Genomic DNA, 21,096 nt, shown 5'->3' on the forward strand with positions numbered 1-21,096 from the left:
CAGGACGTTGCACATTTAAAACAAACTAGATTAAGATGTAATTTCAGAAATATAAAAGAAGTCTCCAACAAAACACAACTTTGTAATTTAGTAAAATACATGATGTGAAGTTTTAATAATTCACAGATGCCAACTTTTCCGAGCCTCCGGAGGGAGACCTGTGAGGAATCCGAAGGGAAACAGCCTTGAGCATGGGAACTGAAGTGGGAACCGTACCTGAGTGTAACTGAGCAGACTGGAGACCTCCCTCTTGGACAGCCGGGAGCTGGATCTGCGACCTACACAGAAAGAGTCAGAATCGGAGTTTTGAAGAGGCGGGCAGCACCTGGAGAACAGCCTTGGTGAGAGGAAATCCTCCCAGGGCTACGGCTCTAGGGTTTGCAAGTCTCAGCCCCCGGCCCCTGTCATGTATTCGCTGTGCAATGGGGCACAAGGCCAGGGACACAACAGGATAAACATTCCTGCAGGTACCGCGGAGGGGAGCTACAGAATTACTTAAGGAAGGTGCCGTAAAATTCCATCGCCACAAGCTGCAAGTAAACCATCACTGCCTGTCCTACGTGCCCACTTCGCGTGCTCAGGTGTATGGACTGTCTATCATAGCGGACAGTACAGCCACGCACTGTTCCCCCACCCAGAAAGTTCTGCTGGAGGACACACATCTCAAGAGGAACAGGAAGACACTCCAGAGCGGTCCAAGGCAGCAGGTTCTGAACTGGGAACCACTAGGGAAAGGTGTAGGAACTAAGCCCCAGAATCCCCATGCCTGGCTCTACCTGTGCCACATACTCTACTGCCAGCTCAGAGGGGAAGGACTCGTACTGCAAAGAGGCCAAAGATCCCAGCCTGTGCCAGAAGCATTCCTGCGGAGCCGGCAGAGGCGCAAGGGACCGTAGCTCTCCCTGTCCCCTCTCTTCAGAGTCATTAACTGAGAGCTCAGAGGTAGGCAGAGATGTGCAGGTTTCTGGCTCTGCCCATACCTTCACAAGCGCCATCCTCTGCCTTCTGAGGCTGGGTGCAAGGTACCCGTGTACCTCTCCCCAAAAGCAAAGCCTGCAGGAGATCTGCAGTGACCGCCCACTGTGTCAACCCTGGTCCCACCCAACTCCCATTGGCCCAGCCACCTCTGATCTCCGGGGTGCGGATGGCCTCCAGGATTGGGGGCGAGGGGGCGTCCTTGGAGTCGGAGGACTGGTCGCTGCAGGCCCCGTTGACGATGATAATTGAGTCATCCCTCCCGCTGGTACCCTCCTCTTCATTGAGGTGTCTGGTGTCTCCCTTCATTGTTTCCTGTGGGAGAAGCCAGAATGGTAGGGGAGCAGGCAGTTAGTGGTGCCAGGAGGCAACACACCCCCATGCTTCCTGTCATTGGCTCTATGTCCTCAAGCGCAGAGGCCCATGACCTGATCTCTGAGTGACATCCTGCCCGGGAGCCCACCCAAGCTGCCCCCCATAGCCTGCCCCCTCACCAAACTCGGAGGCTCTGGACTTGGTTCCATGTGGCCAGGCGGCCCCGAAGGCTCAGACACCAGCACCCAGGACAGAGGAGGAGGCCAGGGGCTGGCGTTTGAGGCTCAGGCTACTCTGCGCAATTAGCCGGCTCCTTCAAACAATGCCATTTAGGACCTGCTTGGCCTGACCGGCCAGCAGCCAGCCTGAGATCCCCCTGGCCCTGCTATTTTCTCCCTGCCCAGCCTCTGCAGGGCCTCAGGAAGCCAGTGCATTATTTTCCCTCCTGACCCCTTTGTTTGCTCTCTCCCTTCTCCTCAATCTCCAGGTCCTCTTCCCCCGCCCCTCCTCCCCTACAGAACAGCTTCTCTCCTCTCCATGGCAGCACAAGCCCCGCCCCACCCCATCCTCGGGGGCCCATTGGTCTGCTGGCCTATCGCTCACTTGCCTCCCTCACCAGCTGGGGCTCCTAGTCCCAAGTTCCCAAGAAGATGGAGGAGAGGCAGAGGGCAGGGGGTAGTTAAAAGGAGAGGCAAGCAAGCCCATGGTCTTCTCCAGCCTCGCCCGCCCTCCCAGCTGTGTTGCTTCATCACTGTCCCTTCTGGTGCCTGCATTATCCCCAGGTAAACCAGGCAGGTTCGGAGCCATTCTGCATAGAGCGGTTGACGGGCTGTAGGACCTCAGGACTGGCCCACTGTCTGCAACACTGGGCACTAAGCACCTATACCTTTGTAAAGGTGCTTGTAGGCCCATTTTACAGAAAAAGAATACTAATAGATCAGATTCATTTCCAGGATTTAAAAGAAAAAGCAAATCTTATCAAACTGGGTATTGTAGCACACACCTTACTTCTAGCACTCTGGGAAGAAGAGATGTGACCACAGGTTTGAGCCGAGCCTGGGTAACTCAGCTCACTATCTTCAAATAAAAAATAATAAATACATAAATAAAAAACAATGAAGACATAGCTCAGGGACATGGCGCAGTGTGAAGGCCCTGCTTCAATCCCCAGTAACGCCAAAAAAGTTTTAAGTCACATCTAGCATGGCTGTAATCCCAGGAGTACCACCTGGGGTTTGGGGTCAGTAGGGCTACACAGTGAGGGCAAGGCCAGCATGAGCTACACAGTTGACCTTGTCTCTAAAAAACACGAGAAAAAGTCACATCGAAGGCTGGCGCCTTCTACACGATAGAGCTCTTGCCCAGTGTGCACCAGGCCCTGGGTCAATCCTCACCACATATGCCTACAAGAGGTAAACTGGAATCAGCTTTACACCAGGTAGGTGAACAGCCCAACTTAGACCATAATTTCCAAGCCTTGGCTTTTTTAAATTCTGTTTTCCAAAAAGAAAGCCTAGGCATGGAGTGAGGCTCTAGGACACTTATTTTCTCTCCAAAGAGCCCCAAGAAAGCACTCAGGACATACCCTCCTATCCTGGAACTCTGCCTGGGAAAACTCTTCCCAAAAAAGCCACTGGCTGTCTAAGACACGCCTTTGCCCTGCTGACCCGTACTTGAGACTCACCAGGTTCATCCAGACAGGGGCTCTAGACTTCTGGTACCTTCTAGAAGCTTTAACTGCGGGGGAGGGGGGGGCGGGGGCGCTGGCTAGTAGATGCACTTGTGCAGTGTCCACCAGGGGGCGCCACGGGATGCAGTTTGAAGAGGCACGTGACACCCCCAGGAGGATTTACAGTATGAGCCAGATTTGAGGTACTATGTCTCCTAGGGACCCATTCCATCCTTTGATCAAGCCCACCCCAAGCATAGTCCCCTATTTCCCCATGGGACCCAGGACCAATCACCCATAGACTAGCTACTTCGAACTACAGAATCTCAGGCACCATCATACCCGACCCTGTCAGCATTTTAACTAAACTTTACCAAGGTTTCAGGGTGATTAATATGCATATTAGAAAAGCATTATTATTATAAAAGAGATATAAATTAGAATAGGCAGTATGCAATCAGTTTGAACTTCCTCAAAAAACTTAAGAGCCAGGTGGGACAGGGATATAGCTCAGTGGCAGAGTTCCTGCCAGGCAAGCACATGGTCCTGAGTTCGATTTCTGGTACAAACAAAAGCCATGTATGGTAACACACACCTATAATCTCAGCACTCGGGAGGCTGAGGGAGACCACTGCAAATTCAAACCCAACCTGGGCTGCATAGTACCTTCTAGTCCACCTGCACTAGAGATGCTCTCTCAAAAAAACTAAAAATAGAGCTACTATTTAATCCAGCTGTACAACCCCTTGCTATGACAAAGGAATTAAATTCAGCATACATTAGGAATTCCTGCACACCAACCTTACTGTGGCACAATTACAATAGCCAAGATATGGAGCCAGCCTAAAGCCCATCAACAGATGGAGCTGGGCATGGTGGCCCACACCTGTGACCCCAGTATTCTGTGAGATAGGAGGATAGTAAGTAGGAGGATAATAAGACCAAGACTAGCCTGGGCAACTTAGACTGTCAAAATAAAAAAACAGGAAAAAAAAATTGAAAATAAAATAAAATAACAGGGCCAAAGATGTAGCTCAGCAGTATAAGTGCTTACCTGGCTAAGCCTGAGGTCACAAGTTCGATTCCTGGTACAAAAAACAAAACAAACAAAAACAAAAACAAAAAAATTTGATGGTAAAACTTTAAAAAAAAAAACCCCAAAGAATGTAGCTTATCACTGAGGCCATTGGCTCAATCCCTAATAACCCTGAAAAACAGAAGCAAAAACAAAACACTACAGATAAAGGCAAAAAGTGGTGTATATATATATATATATACACACACACACACACACACACAAATCATAAAGAAAAATTTATTCATCCATAAAAGAAAATTTGGTTATTTAAAAGAAAATGGGCTGGGCGTGGTGGCACACGCTTGTAATCCCAGCACTGAGGAAGCTGAGGCAGGAGGATCATTGCAAGTTTGAGGCAGCCTGAGCTACAAAGTGAGTTCAAGACCAGCCTGAGCAGCATGGTGAGACCCTCTCTCAAAAAAAAAAAAAAAAAGCACCAAGAAAATGGATGAAGTCAGGTGTGGTGGCACACACCTGTTATCCCAGCAGTCAGGGAGGATCCTTGCAAGTTCAAAACCAGCTTGAGCTACAAACTGAGCTCAAGGCCAGCCTGAACTGCAAGTGAAACTGTCTCAAAAAGACAAAAAGAGGGGCTGGGGATTTAGCTCAGCGGCAAAAAGCGCCTGCCTGGCAAGTGCAAGGTCGTGAGTTCGGTTCCCGGTACCGGAGAAAAGAAAAAAAAAAAAAAAAAAAAGACAAAAAGAAAATGGATGTATCTGGATAGATCACCATGTTGAGCAAAATAAACCAACCAGACTTGGAAAACTGACAAATGTTGGATCATGGTGACACACACCTGTAATTCTAGCACTCTGAAAGACTGACACAGGAAAATTCCAAGTTCAAGCCCAGCCTAGGCAATTGAGCCACTTAGACCTGTCTCAAAGAATGCACACAGTGGGCAGGGGCTTATGGCTCAATGCTAAGGCACTGGGTTCAATTCCTAGTATTGCACAAAGGACAAATATTGCACATTCTCCCTAATATAATCAAAAAACACAGGAGCCTATCACTGAACAAGAGAAAAGGAAAACAGAGCTCAAATCCAAAGCTAGTATAAGGAAATCATAAAAAACCAGAAGAAAATTAATAAATTGAGATGTTAGAAAAACCCAGCACTCAAGATCATCAGTAGTTTAAGTCCAGCCTGAATACACTGTGAGGTCAAGATCAGCCTGGAGAACACAGCAAGATCCTGTCTCAAAAACCGTTTTTTAGAAAACAAAAACCTGTACTCAAACAAATTGAAAAACCCAGAAGAAATGGATAGATTTCTACATACATTATGAATTACCAAAACTGAACCAAAAATAAAAACCATGAATAACCAATAACAGGCAATAAAATTGAGACAGTAATAAAAAAAAAAAAAAAACTACCAACAAAGAAAAGCCCAGAACCAGATGGGCTAACCGCTAAACTCTACAAGAACTTCAGAGAAAACCTCACATTACCACTCTTCAAACTCTAATGAAAAACTGAAAGGGAAAGATTATCACCAAACTCAGCCTTAGAAGCTAGCTTCCAAGACAGAGTCAACTAAAAAAGAAAACTACAGGACAGTTTCTTTAATGATCATAGATGCAAAGATCCTCAACAAGATAATGGCAAATAGAACACAACAAATCATTAAAAAGATTATACACCACGACGGGTATGGTGGTGCATACATGTAATCCCAGCACTTGGGAGGCTGAGGCAGAAGGATCATTGCAAATTCAAGGCCAGCCTGGGCTACAAAACTGGGCTCAAGAACAGCCTGAACTGCACAGCAAGACCCTGTCTCAAAAGCACACACACACACAAATAGACTAGCCTGGGTTACACAGTGAGTTGAAGGCCAGCCTAGACTACCATAGGAAGATCCTGTCTCAAAAAACAAGCAAAACAAAATCGTAACCAACTAAGACTTCACCCCAGGGATGCAAGTATATTTCAAAATATGCCAATCAATAAATGTAATACATCATCATAAATAGGACAAAAAACCCTATTCTCTACAGATATGGAAAAGGCCATATCTGGCCTTTTCATTCTCTACAGATATGGAAAAGGTCTTCGTTGAAATAGTTGGTTCATGATAAAAAACCCTGAATAGGTATAGAAGTACCTTATCTCAATTTGATAAAAGCCATTGATGACAAACCTACTGCCAATAGTTTATTAAATGTTTTTTGTACTCGGAATCGAACTCAGGATCTTGTGCTTGCCAGGTAAGCTCTTGTGCCACTGAGCTATATCCCCGGCTGCTAACAGTTTGAATAACAAAAAACTGAAAGCTTTTCCTCTTGGATCAGAAATTAGACAGGGATGGCATCTACTATCACCACTACTCCTCAATATATTATTCAAAACTTTGTAAGAGCAATCAGGTTAAACAGGAAATAAAAGGGGTACATACAGGAAAGAAGGCAGTCAAACTGCCCCTACTTGCAGATGGTATGATCTCTTACACAAAAGACCTAAAATATTCCACCAAGACTCTTCAGAACTAATAAATTCAGCAAGGCAGCAGGATACCAAAATTAACACAGAAGTATTCCTGTATACCAATAATGAACCCACTGAAAAATTAAGAAAATATAACTATTTACAATACTTCAAGAAAAATTGAAATATTTAGTAATGAACCTAACAAAATGAAAGACCTCCACACACTACAACAGCACATCAGATGGGGCTAGGGATTTAGCTCAGCGGCACAGCACCTGCCTGGCAAGCGCAAGGTGATGAGTTTGATTCCCGGTACCAGAAAATAAGCCAAAAAAAAAAAAAAAAATACAATAGGACATCAGAAAATGAAGATATCAGGGCTGGGGATTCAGTTCAGCAGCACAGCTCCTGCCTGGCAGGCAGGAGGTCGTGAGTTTGATTCCCGATACCGGAAAAAAAATAAATAAATAAAAAAATGAAGATATCCCTTGTTCCTGGATAAGAAGAATCAGTATTGCTGGTTCTCTTCAGAACCAATAGTTCTGCTACTGGGGGTTCAATACTGGGGCTGTGTTCAGAAAGCCCTTCCTAAAGGGCCAAAAACACATGCTGGAGGAAAAGTAGCCTCTAACAGAAGGTGCTATAAATACTGTCTGTATACATGCAGATTAACCTAGACCTTTCTCTCTCACCATGTACTAAACTACAATCAGAATGGATCACAGGGGCTGAGGATTTAGCTCAGCGGCACATCGCCTGTCTGGCAAGTGCAAGGTTGTGAGTTCGATTCCTGGCACCAGAAGAAAAAAAAAATTGGATCACAGGTCTGAATGTTTAAACAGGAACACTTAATCTACTAGAAGATAAAATAGGTAACAACTTGATGACATAGGAAGGCATACATAGGCAAGGGCTTTCTCAACAGAACCCTAGTTGCACAAAAAATATCATCAAAAATCAAATGGGGCCAGGTATGGTGGTACATACCTATAATCCCAGCACTTGGGAAGCTGAGACAGGAGGATCACTGTGAATTTGAGGTCAGCCTGGGCTATACAGTGAGGTTTTGTGTTGAGTTTTTTTTGTTTGTTTAGTTTGTTTTTTGTTTTTTTGTTTTTGTACTAGGAATTGAACTCAGGGCCTCACACTTGCCAAGCAGGCACTGTGCTGCTGAGCTACATCCCTGGGCCTACACAGTGAGTTTGAGGCCAGCCTGGACTATGGTGGGACCTGCCTCAAAAAACAAAACAAAAAAGAATCAAATGGGATTGCATCCCATTAAAAAGCTTCTGCATAGCGAAGGAAACAAGCCAAGAGTAAAGAAACAAACTACAGAATGGGAGAAAATTTTCCAGACACTGCTTGGACGGAAGTCCAATATCTAGAATATGCAAAACACTCAAAAAATTAGACCACAACGGGCATGGTGGCACACACCTCTAACCCCAGCACTGGGGAGACTGAGGCAGGAGGATCACTGAGTTCCAGGCCAGCCCGGGCTACAAAGTATGCTCAAGGCCAGCTGGAACTGCATAGTGAGACCCTGTCTCAAAAAAAAAAAAAAAAAAATTAGATCACACAAAATGAAAGACCCAGGCCTGGGATATATCTCAGTGATACTCTGCCTGCCTGGCAAGCATGAGGTCCTGAGTTTGATTTCCACTACCAGAAAAAAAGACCAAATCAAGATACAGTCAACTGAGGCAGAGGCAAGATGATTGCACGAGTGAGGCCAGCCTAGCCTACACAGTGAGACCTTGTCTCCAAAAAATAAAAATAAAATAAAAATGGGCAACGGAAAAAATGGACTTCTGAGAAGTGCAATGGCCATAACAATAACAAAAAACAGACAGCTATAGTCATTAGAGAGATGCAAAATAAAACACCTGAGATTCCACCTTACTCCAGAAAGACTGGCCAACATCAAGAAACTGCTGGGGATGATGCAACACAGTGGTAAGGTCCTAGTTCAACCCCCAGAACTGCCAGGAAGGAAGGAAGCAAGCAGTTAAGATATCCTGGCATGGCTCCCAAGGGTAAAGGGGACCCTTCTACATTGTTGGTGGCGATGCAAACTAGTACAACCACTATGGAGATCAGAATGGAGTCTCCTTTAAAAACCTAAAAATAGAAATTACATTTGACCCCACTATCCAGCTGTTCCTTCTATCTTCCTTAGAGTCACACATCATTACAGTTAAAGACATAATGGTGATACATGCATGCCTATGTTTATAGCAGCACTATTCATAACTAAATCTTGGCAGTGGCCTATCTGTTCATCAGATGAATGGATAAAGAAAATATGGTATAAAAGTCCCTAGTTCGAGTAGTGGTACCAAATAAAAAGGAAATATGGTATAGGGCTGTGGATGTGGCTCAGCGGTAGAGCACTTGCCTTGCATGCAAAAGGCCTTGAGTTTGATCCCCAGCACCATCCAAAAATAAAAAGAAACTATGGTATACATGCACAGTGGAGTAGTACTCTGCCATAAAGGATAATCTTGAGTCATTTGTAGGAAAATGGATGCACCTTGAGCTCCTGATGTTAAATGAAATAAATCAAACATAAATACCACAAAGCTTCACAGTGCATGCCTGTAACCCCAACATTCAGGAGGCTGAACTAGGAAGATTGATCACTGCAAGTTCAAGATCAAACTGAGCTAGCTACAAAGTGAGTTCAAGGCCAGACTGAACTGCATAGCGGAGACCCTGTCTCAAACAGACCCCAAAAAATGAAAGAGGAAAAAAAACTCACATACCTTCACTTATATGAGACTATGAATAAAACAGCAAATAAAAGATAATAGGGAATGGGTGACAGATGTTTTGCATATAGTTAAGGGAACCAAGAGATGGGGGAGCAGAAGGGTGAGGGAAGGAGAAGCCTAAAGACATGCTACATGCCTGCACCAACTCACCATGATGAATGTACTGCAAACATGTACTGACTGAGGGGGAGGTGAGGGGTGCATAAGGACAAGGAATGGAGATGATGAAAACATCATAGAAATCAAAACCAAAGTGAGACTGGGGGTGCTGGGGATATAGCTCAACAGCACAAGAGCCTGCCTGGCAAATGCAAGGTCCTGAGTTCGATTTCCGGCACCAAAAAAAAAAAAAAGGAAAAAAAAAAAGTGAGACTGGGGTAAGGCTAAGTAATGGGGTGATGGGAGTTGAAAGTGATCAAAGTAGGTTGTGTGAACGTACAAATCTGCCAAAATGAAGGCTATTTTATCTTTACAACCACTATGTAGTATATAGTAAGATGTGAAAAAAAAATGGAAAGAGCAATCTCACAAATACAGGCACTGACGCATATACACCAATGCTGCATCAGGGCATTTCTCTCCCCACTTTGGGTATGTGTGGTTCAGAGCTCCAGGACTCGTGCTAATCATGACATTCTTCCCCCTGCCCCTCAAGGACTGAGGACAGAGGCTTCAGGATGCAGCCTTGCTCTCTCACCTGCTTCTCCACCAAAGCCTGACCCAGAAGAATGAGTTAACTGACCTATGGCCATTGCCGTGAGGCTAAGCAGGCAGAACCCAGGAAAGCTGCTCAAAAGGTTCAGAATAGTAATTCACTTCACGCATTTCACCTCAGGTAAAATCAGCGAAATAGCTTGGCTTGGATGAGTGGCTTGGGTGGGAGGCTGAGCTATAGGGTCTGAGACTCCACAAGGTCGAGTACTTCAAAGACTTATGCAAGGCGGATGGGTTTGTTACTCACAGCTGGCAGTGGGTCACAGGCCCAGCACCAGGGTCAGGTGGGTTCTCAGGCACTGTTGGACTTCAGTACCTCAGACAACTCCTAATTGTGTCAAGAGGCCAGACAAGGGCCCCTCTTCTTAGAGATCCAGATGGACCCTGCAGCCCAGAGCTGACAATAATTAACTAGCGCATGTCTTCTCATGGGGCATTAGCAGTGCCTACCTGCCTGCCAGGCTGCCTGAAATATGGACCGCACACCCCTTTCTGTGCCAGATTTCAACATTCCAGAAAAACCTCCTGAATCTGGATGCACTCCCATGGTGGTACTGGAGGACGCCCCCAGAAACCTGCCTCAAGTGCCAGTGCTACCTGGGTGCCCGGGGGTTAGCTGCAAAGCTAAAAAATGCCTTCTTCCCATTGTACAACGCAGCGTCCTTTCATTAGATTCCTTCCCTGTATGTTTATCAGCCTGGCTTTGCAATGAAATTAACTACCCTAACTGCCTAAAGCGGCAACTGTGTAGACTGCACACCCCAGCCTCCGGGCCTTGCACCCAGCCCAGTTACTCTCCCAGCTGCATTCTGCACAGATCATACACACCCAGCCTCCAGGTGGTGCTGCTGTTTCTGCAGCCTACAAGATTGTGATCTCTGGGCCACAGGCCTTGGGACTTACCAAGCTTGGAAGAGCTCCCCTCGGAACTCTCCAAGCCATCTATCTGGTCCTTCGCCCCATGGAGATGTATAAATCCTCATCTGGCAAGGTGATTTTTTTTTCAGTGCTTAAGGTCTATCAGGTGCCATTCTGTGTCCCACCTATAATATTGGTATTAATTCATTTAACCCCTAATAGTACATGTGATTCCACTAACCCTATTTTGCAGATGGGAAAACTGAGGTACTAGGTTAATCAACTGAAGTACTAGGTTAATCATGTTGATGTTAATCAACATAATAAAAGCTAGGTGTGCAACTCAGTGGTAAAGCTTAAGTTTAGCATACACAGGATGAAAATTCATCATTGATCAAGTATCAAAGAAGTTGAATATGAATGTGCAAATTTCACTACATGCTCTTAGAAACAGGGAGACAAAACACCAGAAATGGCGTGTAATGCTAGGTAAAATCTATCCCACTTCTCCCCTTTTGCCTGTTTGGCTTCTAGCAATTCAAACTTGCCGTTTCACAGATAATATGGCCCCATCATTAGCCAGTGGCTTTAGGCTTTACCTAGTGTGATTGGTTCAGGGCTGGAGGACAACTTGTGTTTCCTCCCTGGGGGAGGGGGTTCCTTCCAAGTAACTAACATGCTGACCACTCCCTGTCCTTATCATGTCAACAGGTCCCCTCAGAACACCCGTTCCTCCATCTCCACAGCATCCTGGGGCAGATCCCATTATCAACCTGCTGTTTAACAGGCTCAGAATTAATTAAGTCACCAGCAAAGTGGCAGTGCCAAGTCTCATGCCCAGGCAGTCCAAGGCATGTATCTAACCAACCACTGTGCCAGAGGCAAGGCAGACTAGAATTTTATAAACTATGAGCAACGCATGAGCCATCCCAGGGGCTCAGGCACTGTCCAGTTGAGGCAGGACCCTCCTGCTGAGTATTTCTCTTCCCAGGCAGAAAAGGCTGCCTAGCCTCATGAGGACAGGTGAACTCTGACCCTTTCCCGGAGGCTTGGGTCCAACATGTGATTCAAGGCTGGGACCAGGTCAGACATGCTCAAATATGATGTGGCATACAGAGGTAAGGGGCAGCCCCCTGACTAGACTCAAAGAGGCTCAGAATTCTCCGTCCCAGACATGGAAGCTGAGAAGTGAGGCCATTCATTTCCTCCATGCTGGCATAGGGGCAGAGCTATTTCACAGCACCTTGTAAATGGTAATGACATTAATTAAACCTCACAGAGGCACAAAGGACAGGGTCAGTGGGGATGACGTGCGAGTCTGGGTATCTCTGCCTCACCTCCAATGCCCAGGGCAAAGTAAAATGGTTGAGGTATAGGTATAAAGATACTATTTTTCCCTCACTTAAAAACTTCCTCAGTCAACCTCCTCCTCCTATGGAAAGGAAATCTTAACTCAGGATTCCTCCACTGAACTGCTCCTGTCTCGCTTAGCCATTTCCACTACCCACAATTCCAATGGGTGTCATGGGGAGTTTACTATGTGCTTCACAGTGACAGAGAAGCCAAGCTATGAATTTTACAGAGTACATGACCACTCAGCAGAAATAGATGCTTTGCCCAAATGAGACAGCTATGAAGAGACAAGAAGCTCTGGGCTAACATCATAGACAAATCTTTACAGGCACTGCAAGGTAATTGGGTATGGGCATAATAAAGCCAGAGGTGCTGTGACAGCCTTGTGTAACCTCAGCTACTCTGGAAACTGAGGCATAAGGATCAGCCTGAACAACCTGTCTCAAAACAGAAAGATCTGAGGATATAGTTTGGCTATTGAGCACTTGCCCAATAGGCACAACACTTTGGGTTCAATCCGGAGTACCAAAAATAAACAAGTAAAAATAAATAAGTCGCAGAGGATCACTCCTCTTACCCAGGTGTACAAGGGGAGGAATCCTATGCTATAGCGGCCACAGTACATCCTAAGGCCAAGAAGCCAGAAAAGCAATTGGTTTCCACCTGCCTGAAAGCAGAGCACCAGGTCTCAGTTAATTGCTCTTGCTGACAAGAAACCTCCAGGAATTTCCAGCAAAGACCAGCCTTGCAGGAAAGAAAGAAGTTTCAGTGATTATCTGAAACCTCAGTTTTATCAACTGTGAGATGAAGTGACCACACCTGATCTTCAAAGGCTGAGGTTCCCCAAGCAAATGACTCAATCTGAAACCCAATACAAAAAACAGTATCTACTCATCTGCCATGACTCAGGAAGCACTGGGGAATTAATTGCTCAGTGCCTATAGTCTAACATCACATGATGGCCCTGTCATCCTACAGTAAATCTAGCCCTTGGCATAGTAATCAGCATTATCAAAAGAATTTGTCCAAGTAAACTGCAGTAGTACAAAAAGTTGGCATGACACTGCTCCTTTGCGGTGTTGTTCATAGTTGCAAAATGTCAAAATACCAAGATGTGTCACTGATTGCAGTAAAAGTATGTATGTACCCACTACCTTTTAGATGATTTGCAGGGAAAAAAATCCTAAAGATGAAAAGATACAATTTAAACTGCAACCTAAACCAGGCATGGTGGCACATGCCTGTAATCCTAGCACTCCAGGAGGCAGGAGGATCATTGCAAGTTCAAGACCAGCCTGGGCTACAAAGTGAGTTTAAGACTAGCCTGAACTGCATAGTGAGACTTGTCCCAAAAAGACAAAAATAAACTGCAACCTAGAACTCTACCCTATATAAATAAAATGTAAGCTCCAGTTCTTTCCCTTATACTGGTTTTGGGAAACTCTTAAGGGTGTGGCATCAACAGTAACTCAAAGAATGAGGGGTAAGGAAGTATAAGGAGCAGAGGACTCTGGGCGCTGCCCACTTCCTGTGGCACACTTTCTCTGGCCACCTGCTCTCCTCGGCAAAAAGGGAAAGCAAGGAGAAAAAGGAGCCAATATTCTCAAGAGCCAACCCTGGACCTCTCTCCTCGGCAAAAAGGGAAAGCAAGGAGAAAAAGGAGCCAATATTCTCAAGAGCCAACCCTGGACCTCTGTGTCCCCTACAGCACGGCCCACACCTTGCTGCAGTATGGCTTCAGTCTCAAGCCACCTGCACAAGGATGCAGCAAGCACATTCAACCTGCGAGAGCAACCTTGACATGTCATCCAAATGCCAAGCACCCATGCCCTGTTTTACAGGATTCTGCCTGGCTGAGACTCCACCCAGATGTGTGAGGGTTGTCTCTACAGCCCTGCATGCCAGAGCAAAAGCTGCAATGTGGCCGTTTATATATCAGGGACGGAAACTTTGCAGCCATGAGGGAACACAACTAGGAGGGACAAAGAGTAAGGTAATTATGGTAAAATGAGTCTGCACAATACAGCAGTGTTAACTTCTACATATGCATTGTCATATTTCTCTGGCATTTTTTTCTTAATGTAAAAAATTTATGTCTCAAAAAAAGAGAAAAAAAATTTATGTCTCAGGAGGATGACCCTGAACTCACAGCAACCCTCCTGCCTCAGCCAACCAAGCAATGGGATTATAGGGGAACACCACCACACCAAGCAGACATCTAGTACTTTCCCCACAAGGAAAAGTCAGACTCTTAAGGGTCTAGTTATCTCCCAACTCTACCTGATGTAAATAAATTACCAAAAGAAAACTATCTAGTCTCTCCTAACTCCACCTGATGTAAATTACCAAAATTATCTAGTATCTCCCAACCCCACCTGATGTAAATTACAAAAAAACTATCAAAATATGGCCTATAGGACCTGGAATCCCAGCACTCAGGAGGCTGAGGCAGGATTGTCAGCCTGGGCAACATTCTGAGTTCAAAGCCAGCCTGAGCTACATAGTCCAAACCTGTACTTTAAAAAAAAAAAAAAAAGCCTACAAGTTAAGGGAATGGTTTATTGGAATTAGCTTAAAAAAAAAAGAAAGAAAGAAAGAAAGAAATTCAAGATAGCTCACAATACCCACCTTTTTAAACCAGGCATAGTAGCACACCCCCTTAATCCGAGCACTGGGGAAGCTGGTTTTAAGTTCAAAACCAGCCTGGACTAGAAAGTGAGCTTGAGGCTAGCCTGTACTGCATCGTGAGATCCTGTCTCAAAAAGACAAAAAGCCAGGCCTGTGAGGCACGCCTGTAATCCCAGCACTAAGGAGGCTGAGGCAGGAGGATCGTTGCGACTTCGAGACCAGCCTGGGCTACAAAGTGAGGTCAAGGCCAGCTTGAACTACATAGCAAGACCCTGTGTCTCAAAAAGACCAAAACAAACAGAAAAAAAAAAAAACAAAAAACAACAAAAATAACCACCCTATTAAAACTGGCCACACTGCCTGGAAAGGTTCAGATCTGCCTATCTCAACACAGCTGGTGAAGCAGGCTGCACACTATAGCCTCACTAGCTTGTACCTGTGCCCCGCCTCTTGCCCAGACACACTTTGCGTCCCCTGCCAGTTCTGTGGTTTGAGCCTCGTGGAGGCAGAGGCCTTGCAAACGCATTTGCAAGAGTCCTTCACCGCAGATTCCACTCCTTATGTGGTCTCGCCACTGTTCTGTGCTCATAGCTCAATACCAAACACCCTAGAACACAGTTGAGACTTCAATATGGCCCAAGCATGTTGTGGTAAGAGCTAGGGCTCAACACTTCAAGCATGACTTCTGGTCATGGCAGAGCTCTCTGACTCCGGGTTCTAAGGACCTCCTAGAGTGGCTGTCGGGCCTGAAGGTGGCTGTTGTGCCTGGCAGGTAAGACTCCCATTTTCACCACAGCCACCTGTTCTGTGGAAGAGGGGGTCTGCAAGATGCCCTTCAGTGGCCTTCCACCTCCAAACCACTCTCATCCAGACATTCTGTGATATCGGCTAGACTTCAAGAACCACCTGGGATCCAGAGAGGCACACACGCAGGATAGAGAAGCATAGTTGCACTTGATCAGTGGACACTGCACATGTATGGAAATACCATTAATTTGTACAGTGACTGTTAATTTTAAATTAATTTTTAAAAGCAGGCAAAGGCCAGGCATCCTTATGGGACTGCCAAGAAAGTAAGGAGTTGAGTGGTCACAGAAAACAAAGACTAAATTAACAAAGTGTGTTCAGGCTCAAAAGCTACACTGCTCTTTACATTACAGAAATCTATTTGCCAGGAGATCAAGACTTTGTCAACACTTTGCTCAGGATGTGTCTTGCTGCGTACTGCCTTCCCTGCAACACAATGCAGTACAGCCCACTCCTGCCAGCAGCACCTGCCTATTCAGGATCCAGCTGGTTAACACTCCATATCCTACACCGCCTAACCACAAAGACTGGTTCCCTCGGATCACCCTGTCTCCTCGAGCCAACGCCCACTGTCGTACCTTTACATGTTGCACACCCCACAAGCGTGAGCCAGGATGCCAGCACACACTGCCCAAGAAGGCACTGCACTGTCCCATCTCCAAGAACTGCTCTAGTCTAGTACAAAGTCTAGTACAAAGCCTGGGTGCCTGTGCCGGCTCTGGAGAAAGCACCACAATGATGCAAGGTTACAACAGGAAGCAAATGCTGATTACTTTCTAAGGTAGGGCTGCACAGGGGCTGAAAAAATCTTACATGTTCCTCCCGAGTCCTTCCATGGACTTTTTGCAGATAATATCCACTTACCCTAAGTCTGGGACAAAAAACAGAAGAGACTAGAGATTGGGCCAAAAGAATAGAACTAGGTCAGACTAAGATCTCTACGCCCTAGGACTGTTGCTGCCAGGCCTGCATGTACCCTCAAGCAGGGGTCTGAAATTTCCTGTACTCTGGACATAAGACTCAGTAGCACAGAAGTTTTCACTGGGTGACCGAAGACAAGTTCAATTCATTGCCCACCAAAAATGTTCACCAGGGGGCTGAGGATTTAGCTCAGCAGCAAAGCACCTGCCTGGCAAGCACAAGGTCATGAGTTTGATTCCTGGTACCGGAAGAAAAACAAAACAAAACAAAAAAAATGTTCACCAGGTTTTTTTCGGGGGGCGGGCAGGGGGCAGTGCTAGGGATGGAACCCATGATACTGAGCTTTTTATCCCTAGCCCAAGTCCACTAGCTTCTAAATTCCATAGACAATTGTTGGTCTCCTCAAATATAGAGGTAAATGTTAAAAAATTAAATACCAGGCCAGGGATATAGCTCAGTGGCACATGCGCCTGTCTGGCAAGCACAAGGTCCTGAGTTTGATTTCCAGTAACAAAAAAAATATATATATATATATAAATACTAAAAATAAATCCTGAAAACAATAATAAATATTGACCTAGGCATGGTTGGAGGCCTGTAATCCTAGTCCTCTGGGAGGCTGAGACAGAAGGATTGCCAAACTCAAGCCCAGCATTGGCAATTTAGATCCTGTTTCAAAATTTAAAAAATAAAAATGGGCTGGGGAGCCAGGTGAGGTGGTGCATGCCTGTAATCCCAGCACTTGGGAGGCTGAGGCAGGAGGATCATTGTGAGTTCAAGGCCAGCCTGAACTGCATAGTGAGACCCTGTCACAAAAAAGACAAAAAAAAAAAAAAAAACCCAACTTTTTTCCCAGTGTTAGAGATCAAACCAAGGCCCTCACACATGTGAGGCAAGGGCTCTCTACTGCTGGTTATTTACCAGTCCATAAACTCAATTTTTAAAAGATTCCAGCCAGGTATGCTGATGCATACCTGTAATCCTAGCACGTGGGAGGCTGAGGCAAAAGGATTACAGTGAGTTTGAGGCCAGCCTGGGATACATTATGAGTTGAAAGCCAGCCTGAACTATATCATAGTGAGACCCTTCTAAATAAATAAAATGACCAGGAATATAAACATACTGGCCCCTTTAAACTATGCTAGGTAGAAATATTTTTCTACCCACTTCACAGATGGGAAGAGCCTTCATTTGCCACAGCTGCCCCATGTACAGGCATCCTCTGCATTGCAGAGCCACTTTCTCCAGCCTCTGCATGGGGCTTCTACCCTTCTGGAAAGAAAAATGGTGGGCCAGGGCTGGGGATATAGCTCAATGGCACAAGCGCCTGCCTAGCAAGCCCAAGGTCGTGAGTTTGATTCCCAGTACCAAAACAAACAAAAAAAAGAAAAACAGTGAGTTGCCATGGTGAAGGTGGAAACTTGTTCTGCAAAGTGCTTACCAATTGAAAGTCACTGGAGCTGACTCTCACATGCTTCATCCGTAAAGGCACCCAGTGAAGAGCACCAGCACTCCCAAGAAGCAGAGGTCACCCCAGGACGTTGGCAGAGCATGGTGTGCAAATGAAATGAAGAAGCCACACTGTGGTCATGGTTCACCACCAATCTCAAAATGAGCCAGACTGCATGATATAAAATTTAAAAACCTCACCTAACTGGGTGTGGTGGTGCACGCCTGTAATCTCAGCACTCAGGAGGCTTGCTGTGAGTGCGAGGCCAGCCTGGGCTACAAAGTGAGTTCTAGGACACGGTGAAACCCTGTCTCAAAAAGACAAAAAAAAATCCTCTAAAATTTGAAAACGGAGGCTGGAAGCTGGGCGTGGTGGTGGTGCACACCTGTAATCCCAGCACTGGGGGAGCAAGGGGCTGAGGCAGGAGGATCATTGTGAGTCTGAGACCAGTTTAGGCTACAAAGTGACCTCGAGGCTAATCTGAACTGCCTGAGACCCTGTCTCAAAAAAAGAAAAGAAAAAAATAAAAATCTCACCTAGCTGGGCATGGTAGTACATGCCTGTGATCCTAGCACTCGGGAGGCTGAGGCAGGAGGACTGCTCTGAGTTTGAGTCCAGCCTAGGCTCCATAAGGGAGTTCAAAGCCAGCCTGTAGTACATAGAGGCCCTCTCTCAAAAATAAATAGAATATAAACCTTACCCGAATGAAGAATATACCTGAGCCAAGGTCTTGCACAGATCAGACTGGGGGAGAAATGAGCACTGCCCACATTATAGGGGACCCAGGAAGCTTCTCAGATTTGGCAAGGGCTGTCTCAGATGAAACTGGAGGTTTCTGAGCCTGAAGATGTTGTACCCAGCATGGAGGCTGGCCTGGGACAAAGGAGTTGTGGTAGTTTTTCCCTGGGTAATGTGTCCAAATCCCCTTTGGAGGCTAAGATATAGCTAAGGGGATAAAGTTCTTGGCCAGTATGAAGAGACCCAATGTTGGGTTCCAGCTCCAACACTGCAAAAAGAAAAAAATAGGAAACAAGTCCCTGGGGCAGCAGTGAGAGGTGACAGCCTTCTCTAGGTCACAGGCCCCATGTGGCAGGAAAAAGTCAGGGAAGCAGCTTCCCCAACCCCAACCTTGCTCCTCCCTTGGCCCCCTGCAGTGCCGAGATCCTCTCCTCCCCTCCCCCAACCCTATGGACCGGGGTGGCAGTTCTGCCTATGGCTTAGAGGATGTGGCTGGCCACAGCCCTGGCCTCTTTGTCTCAGTCCTCTACTCCATGGGGGGAAAAGTAAAGGCTCTCTTAGCTGTGCAATTACACCTTCCCTGTTGGCCCCAATCTGGGGGTTGGGGATGGGGCTTAAAATTGTCCCAACCCACAAAAAACTAAGGCTCCTTTCAAAAGGGAACAAAGGCAGTCCTTCCTGTCAACTCCCCAGTCATGGACAATGATCTGGAAACACTTTCGTGGCAGGGAAAGGGAAAGAGTATCTGAGGTAAGTCAAGAAGAGGAGGGCCAGCATTAGTGCTTCTTCCCTCCATCCCCAATTCTCATCAGTGCTACCCTATAAGGGTGGGCCTGTGGCTAACACTATTTACCAAGGGCTAGCCCCACCGAAGGTACGGACTGCTCCTTAAATTGTTATTCAAGCCAAAGGATATTACACCTAGATGCCTGAGAAAGATGGAGGGCTGAGCAAGTTAAATTATGCATAAAATTGGCTTCATCCTTACACATTTTTTCTATTTTAAAGATCTATTAACTAAGGCAGAGAGGAAAATGAACTTGCAGAAACAGGATTTAAACATATGCCTGAGACCTATGGCTTAGCAAGTTGACTAACCCATGTGATAACTGATGAAGCAAATAAATTGCAAGCTTTTATTGAGTGCTTACTATATTCCAACCCTATTAAAATAGGGTCACCTTCGTGGGGGATGCATCTCATTGGTAGTGCTCTTGCCTAGCATAGGAGAGGGTCTGGGCTTGATCTCCAGCACCGCCAAAAAATAAAATAGGTATTATTTCATTAATGTCTGCACCTGGGGCTTGCAAGGGCCAGCAAACTTAAGCCACAGCCGGTCTGGTGGAGGGCAGAGAAGGTCAGCGTTCTGTGCCCCCTAAGTGAGGGCCCCAGCAGGAGCTGTCTCCCAAAAACAATTGCCACCGGTCTGCCAAAACCCACAACATCCAGAACTCCAGAGGCAGTTCAAAGTTCATACTCTGCCCTTAATTCCCTTTAATTCATACACCACTCAGCGTGGGGGAGGGAGGCAGAGGGGCTCGACGAGCCTGTACCCCTGGCGCAGAGAACCGCAAGGGCGGGGGGGGGAGGAGGCACGGGCACTCGGAGGCCAGGCACTGCGGGGCAGTTGAGGCCCCGCGGGAACCTGCGCCCCAGGGCAGCCCTCCCTTGTAACTGCCCACTCTCTACTTTCTCCCTCCCCATTTTCACCCCAGTGAGGTAGGGCGCTACAACCGCATGAGCGCCGAAGCTCGTCTTCTGCGGGTGCTGGGAGCGGCTCTAAGGCTTCGGTGAATGAATCTGGCAAGTGGGGTGAACCTCACCCCGGAAGGAGGCTCCGAATGGAAAGTGAGCCCCGGGGGCAGATGGCACCGCCCCCCAGCCAGCTCCTCCCGGGCCAGGTGTGCGCAAGGCGACCGCGAACCCTCCTCCCGGGGCGTCCCGGCCGCCGTGCACCTCGGGCGTCACCCCTCTAACTCGCCCTCCACACGCGGGCGCACCCAAGCCCACCTGCCCGCCGGGACAGACACTATTCCCACGTGTACGGGTGGGAGGGTCTCTCGCCTGACTCCCCGTCCAAGCCAGCAGGGCTGACGCCCACCTGCACCCCAGCACTTGCTCCTCCGCGTTCCCAATCCCTCACCTGGGAGGCTCCCGCTAAGCTAGAGGGCAGGTAAGGGCGCCCCTCCGGGTAGGCAAAGTCCCTCTCCCTCCGCTCCTCTCCAGGACACCTCCTGCTAACTCGCGATCCGAAAGAGGGTGCCCACTCCCTTCCCGCGGACGAACTCCTCGCTTCTTGGAGTTCCGGAGGATACGGGCTGCCTCCCTTCCCCTCGCGTCCCGGTCCCGGTCCCGGTCGACCCACCCCTCGCCGCCCTGCACC

At 46.9% G+C, this 21,096-nt stretch overlaps 1 protein-coding gene across 7 annotated transcripts in view; it reads right to left on the minus strand.

Annotated features, from left to right (window-relative positions):
* Dnmt3b (DNA (cytosine-5-)-methyltransferase 3 beta) overlaps window positions 1-21,096 on the minus strand; it is a 46,418-nt gene that overhangs the window by 24,385 nt on the left and 937 nt on the right. For 4 of the 7 annotated variants that reach the window (XM_005384863.2, XM_005384864.2, XM_005384862.2 and 1 more), the window contains exons 1-3: window positions 1,470-1,514; window positions 1,125-1,290; window positions 217-278 (exon numbers count right to left, since the gene is read on the minus strand). In XM_005384863.2, the coding sequence (XP_005384920.1) occupies window positions 217-278; window positions 1,125-1,290; window positions 1,470-1,499 (258 nt within the window). In that variant the 5' untranslated portion in view covers window positions 1,500-1,514. Of the gene's footprint in view, window positions 1-216; window positions 279-1,124; window positions 1,291-1,469; window positions 1,515-18,692; window positions 18,952-20,856 lie in introns of those variants that run through there. The other 3 variants (XM_013514152.1, XM_013514151.1, XM_013514153.1) reach the window with 3 other exon arrangements.

Source organism: Chinchilla lanigera, unplaced genomic scaffold, assembly GCF_000276665.1.
Source record: "Chinchilla lanigera isolate Chin_1 unplaced genomic scaffold, ChiLan1.0 scaffold00021, whole genome shotgun sequence".
Classification (NCBI taxonomy): Eukaryota; Metazoa; Chordata; class Mammalia; order Rodentia; family Chinchillidae; genus Chinchilla; species Chinchilla lanigera.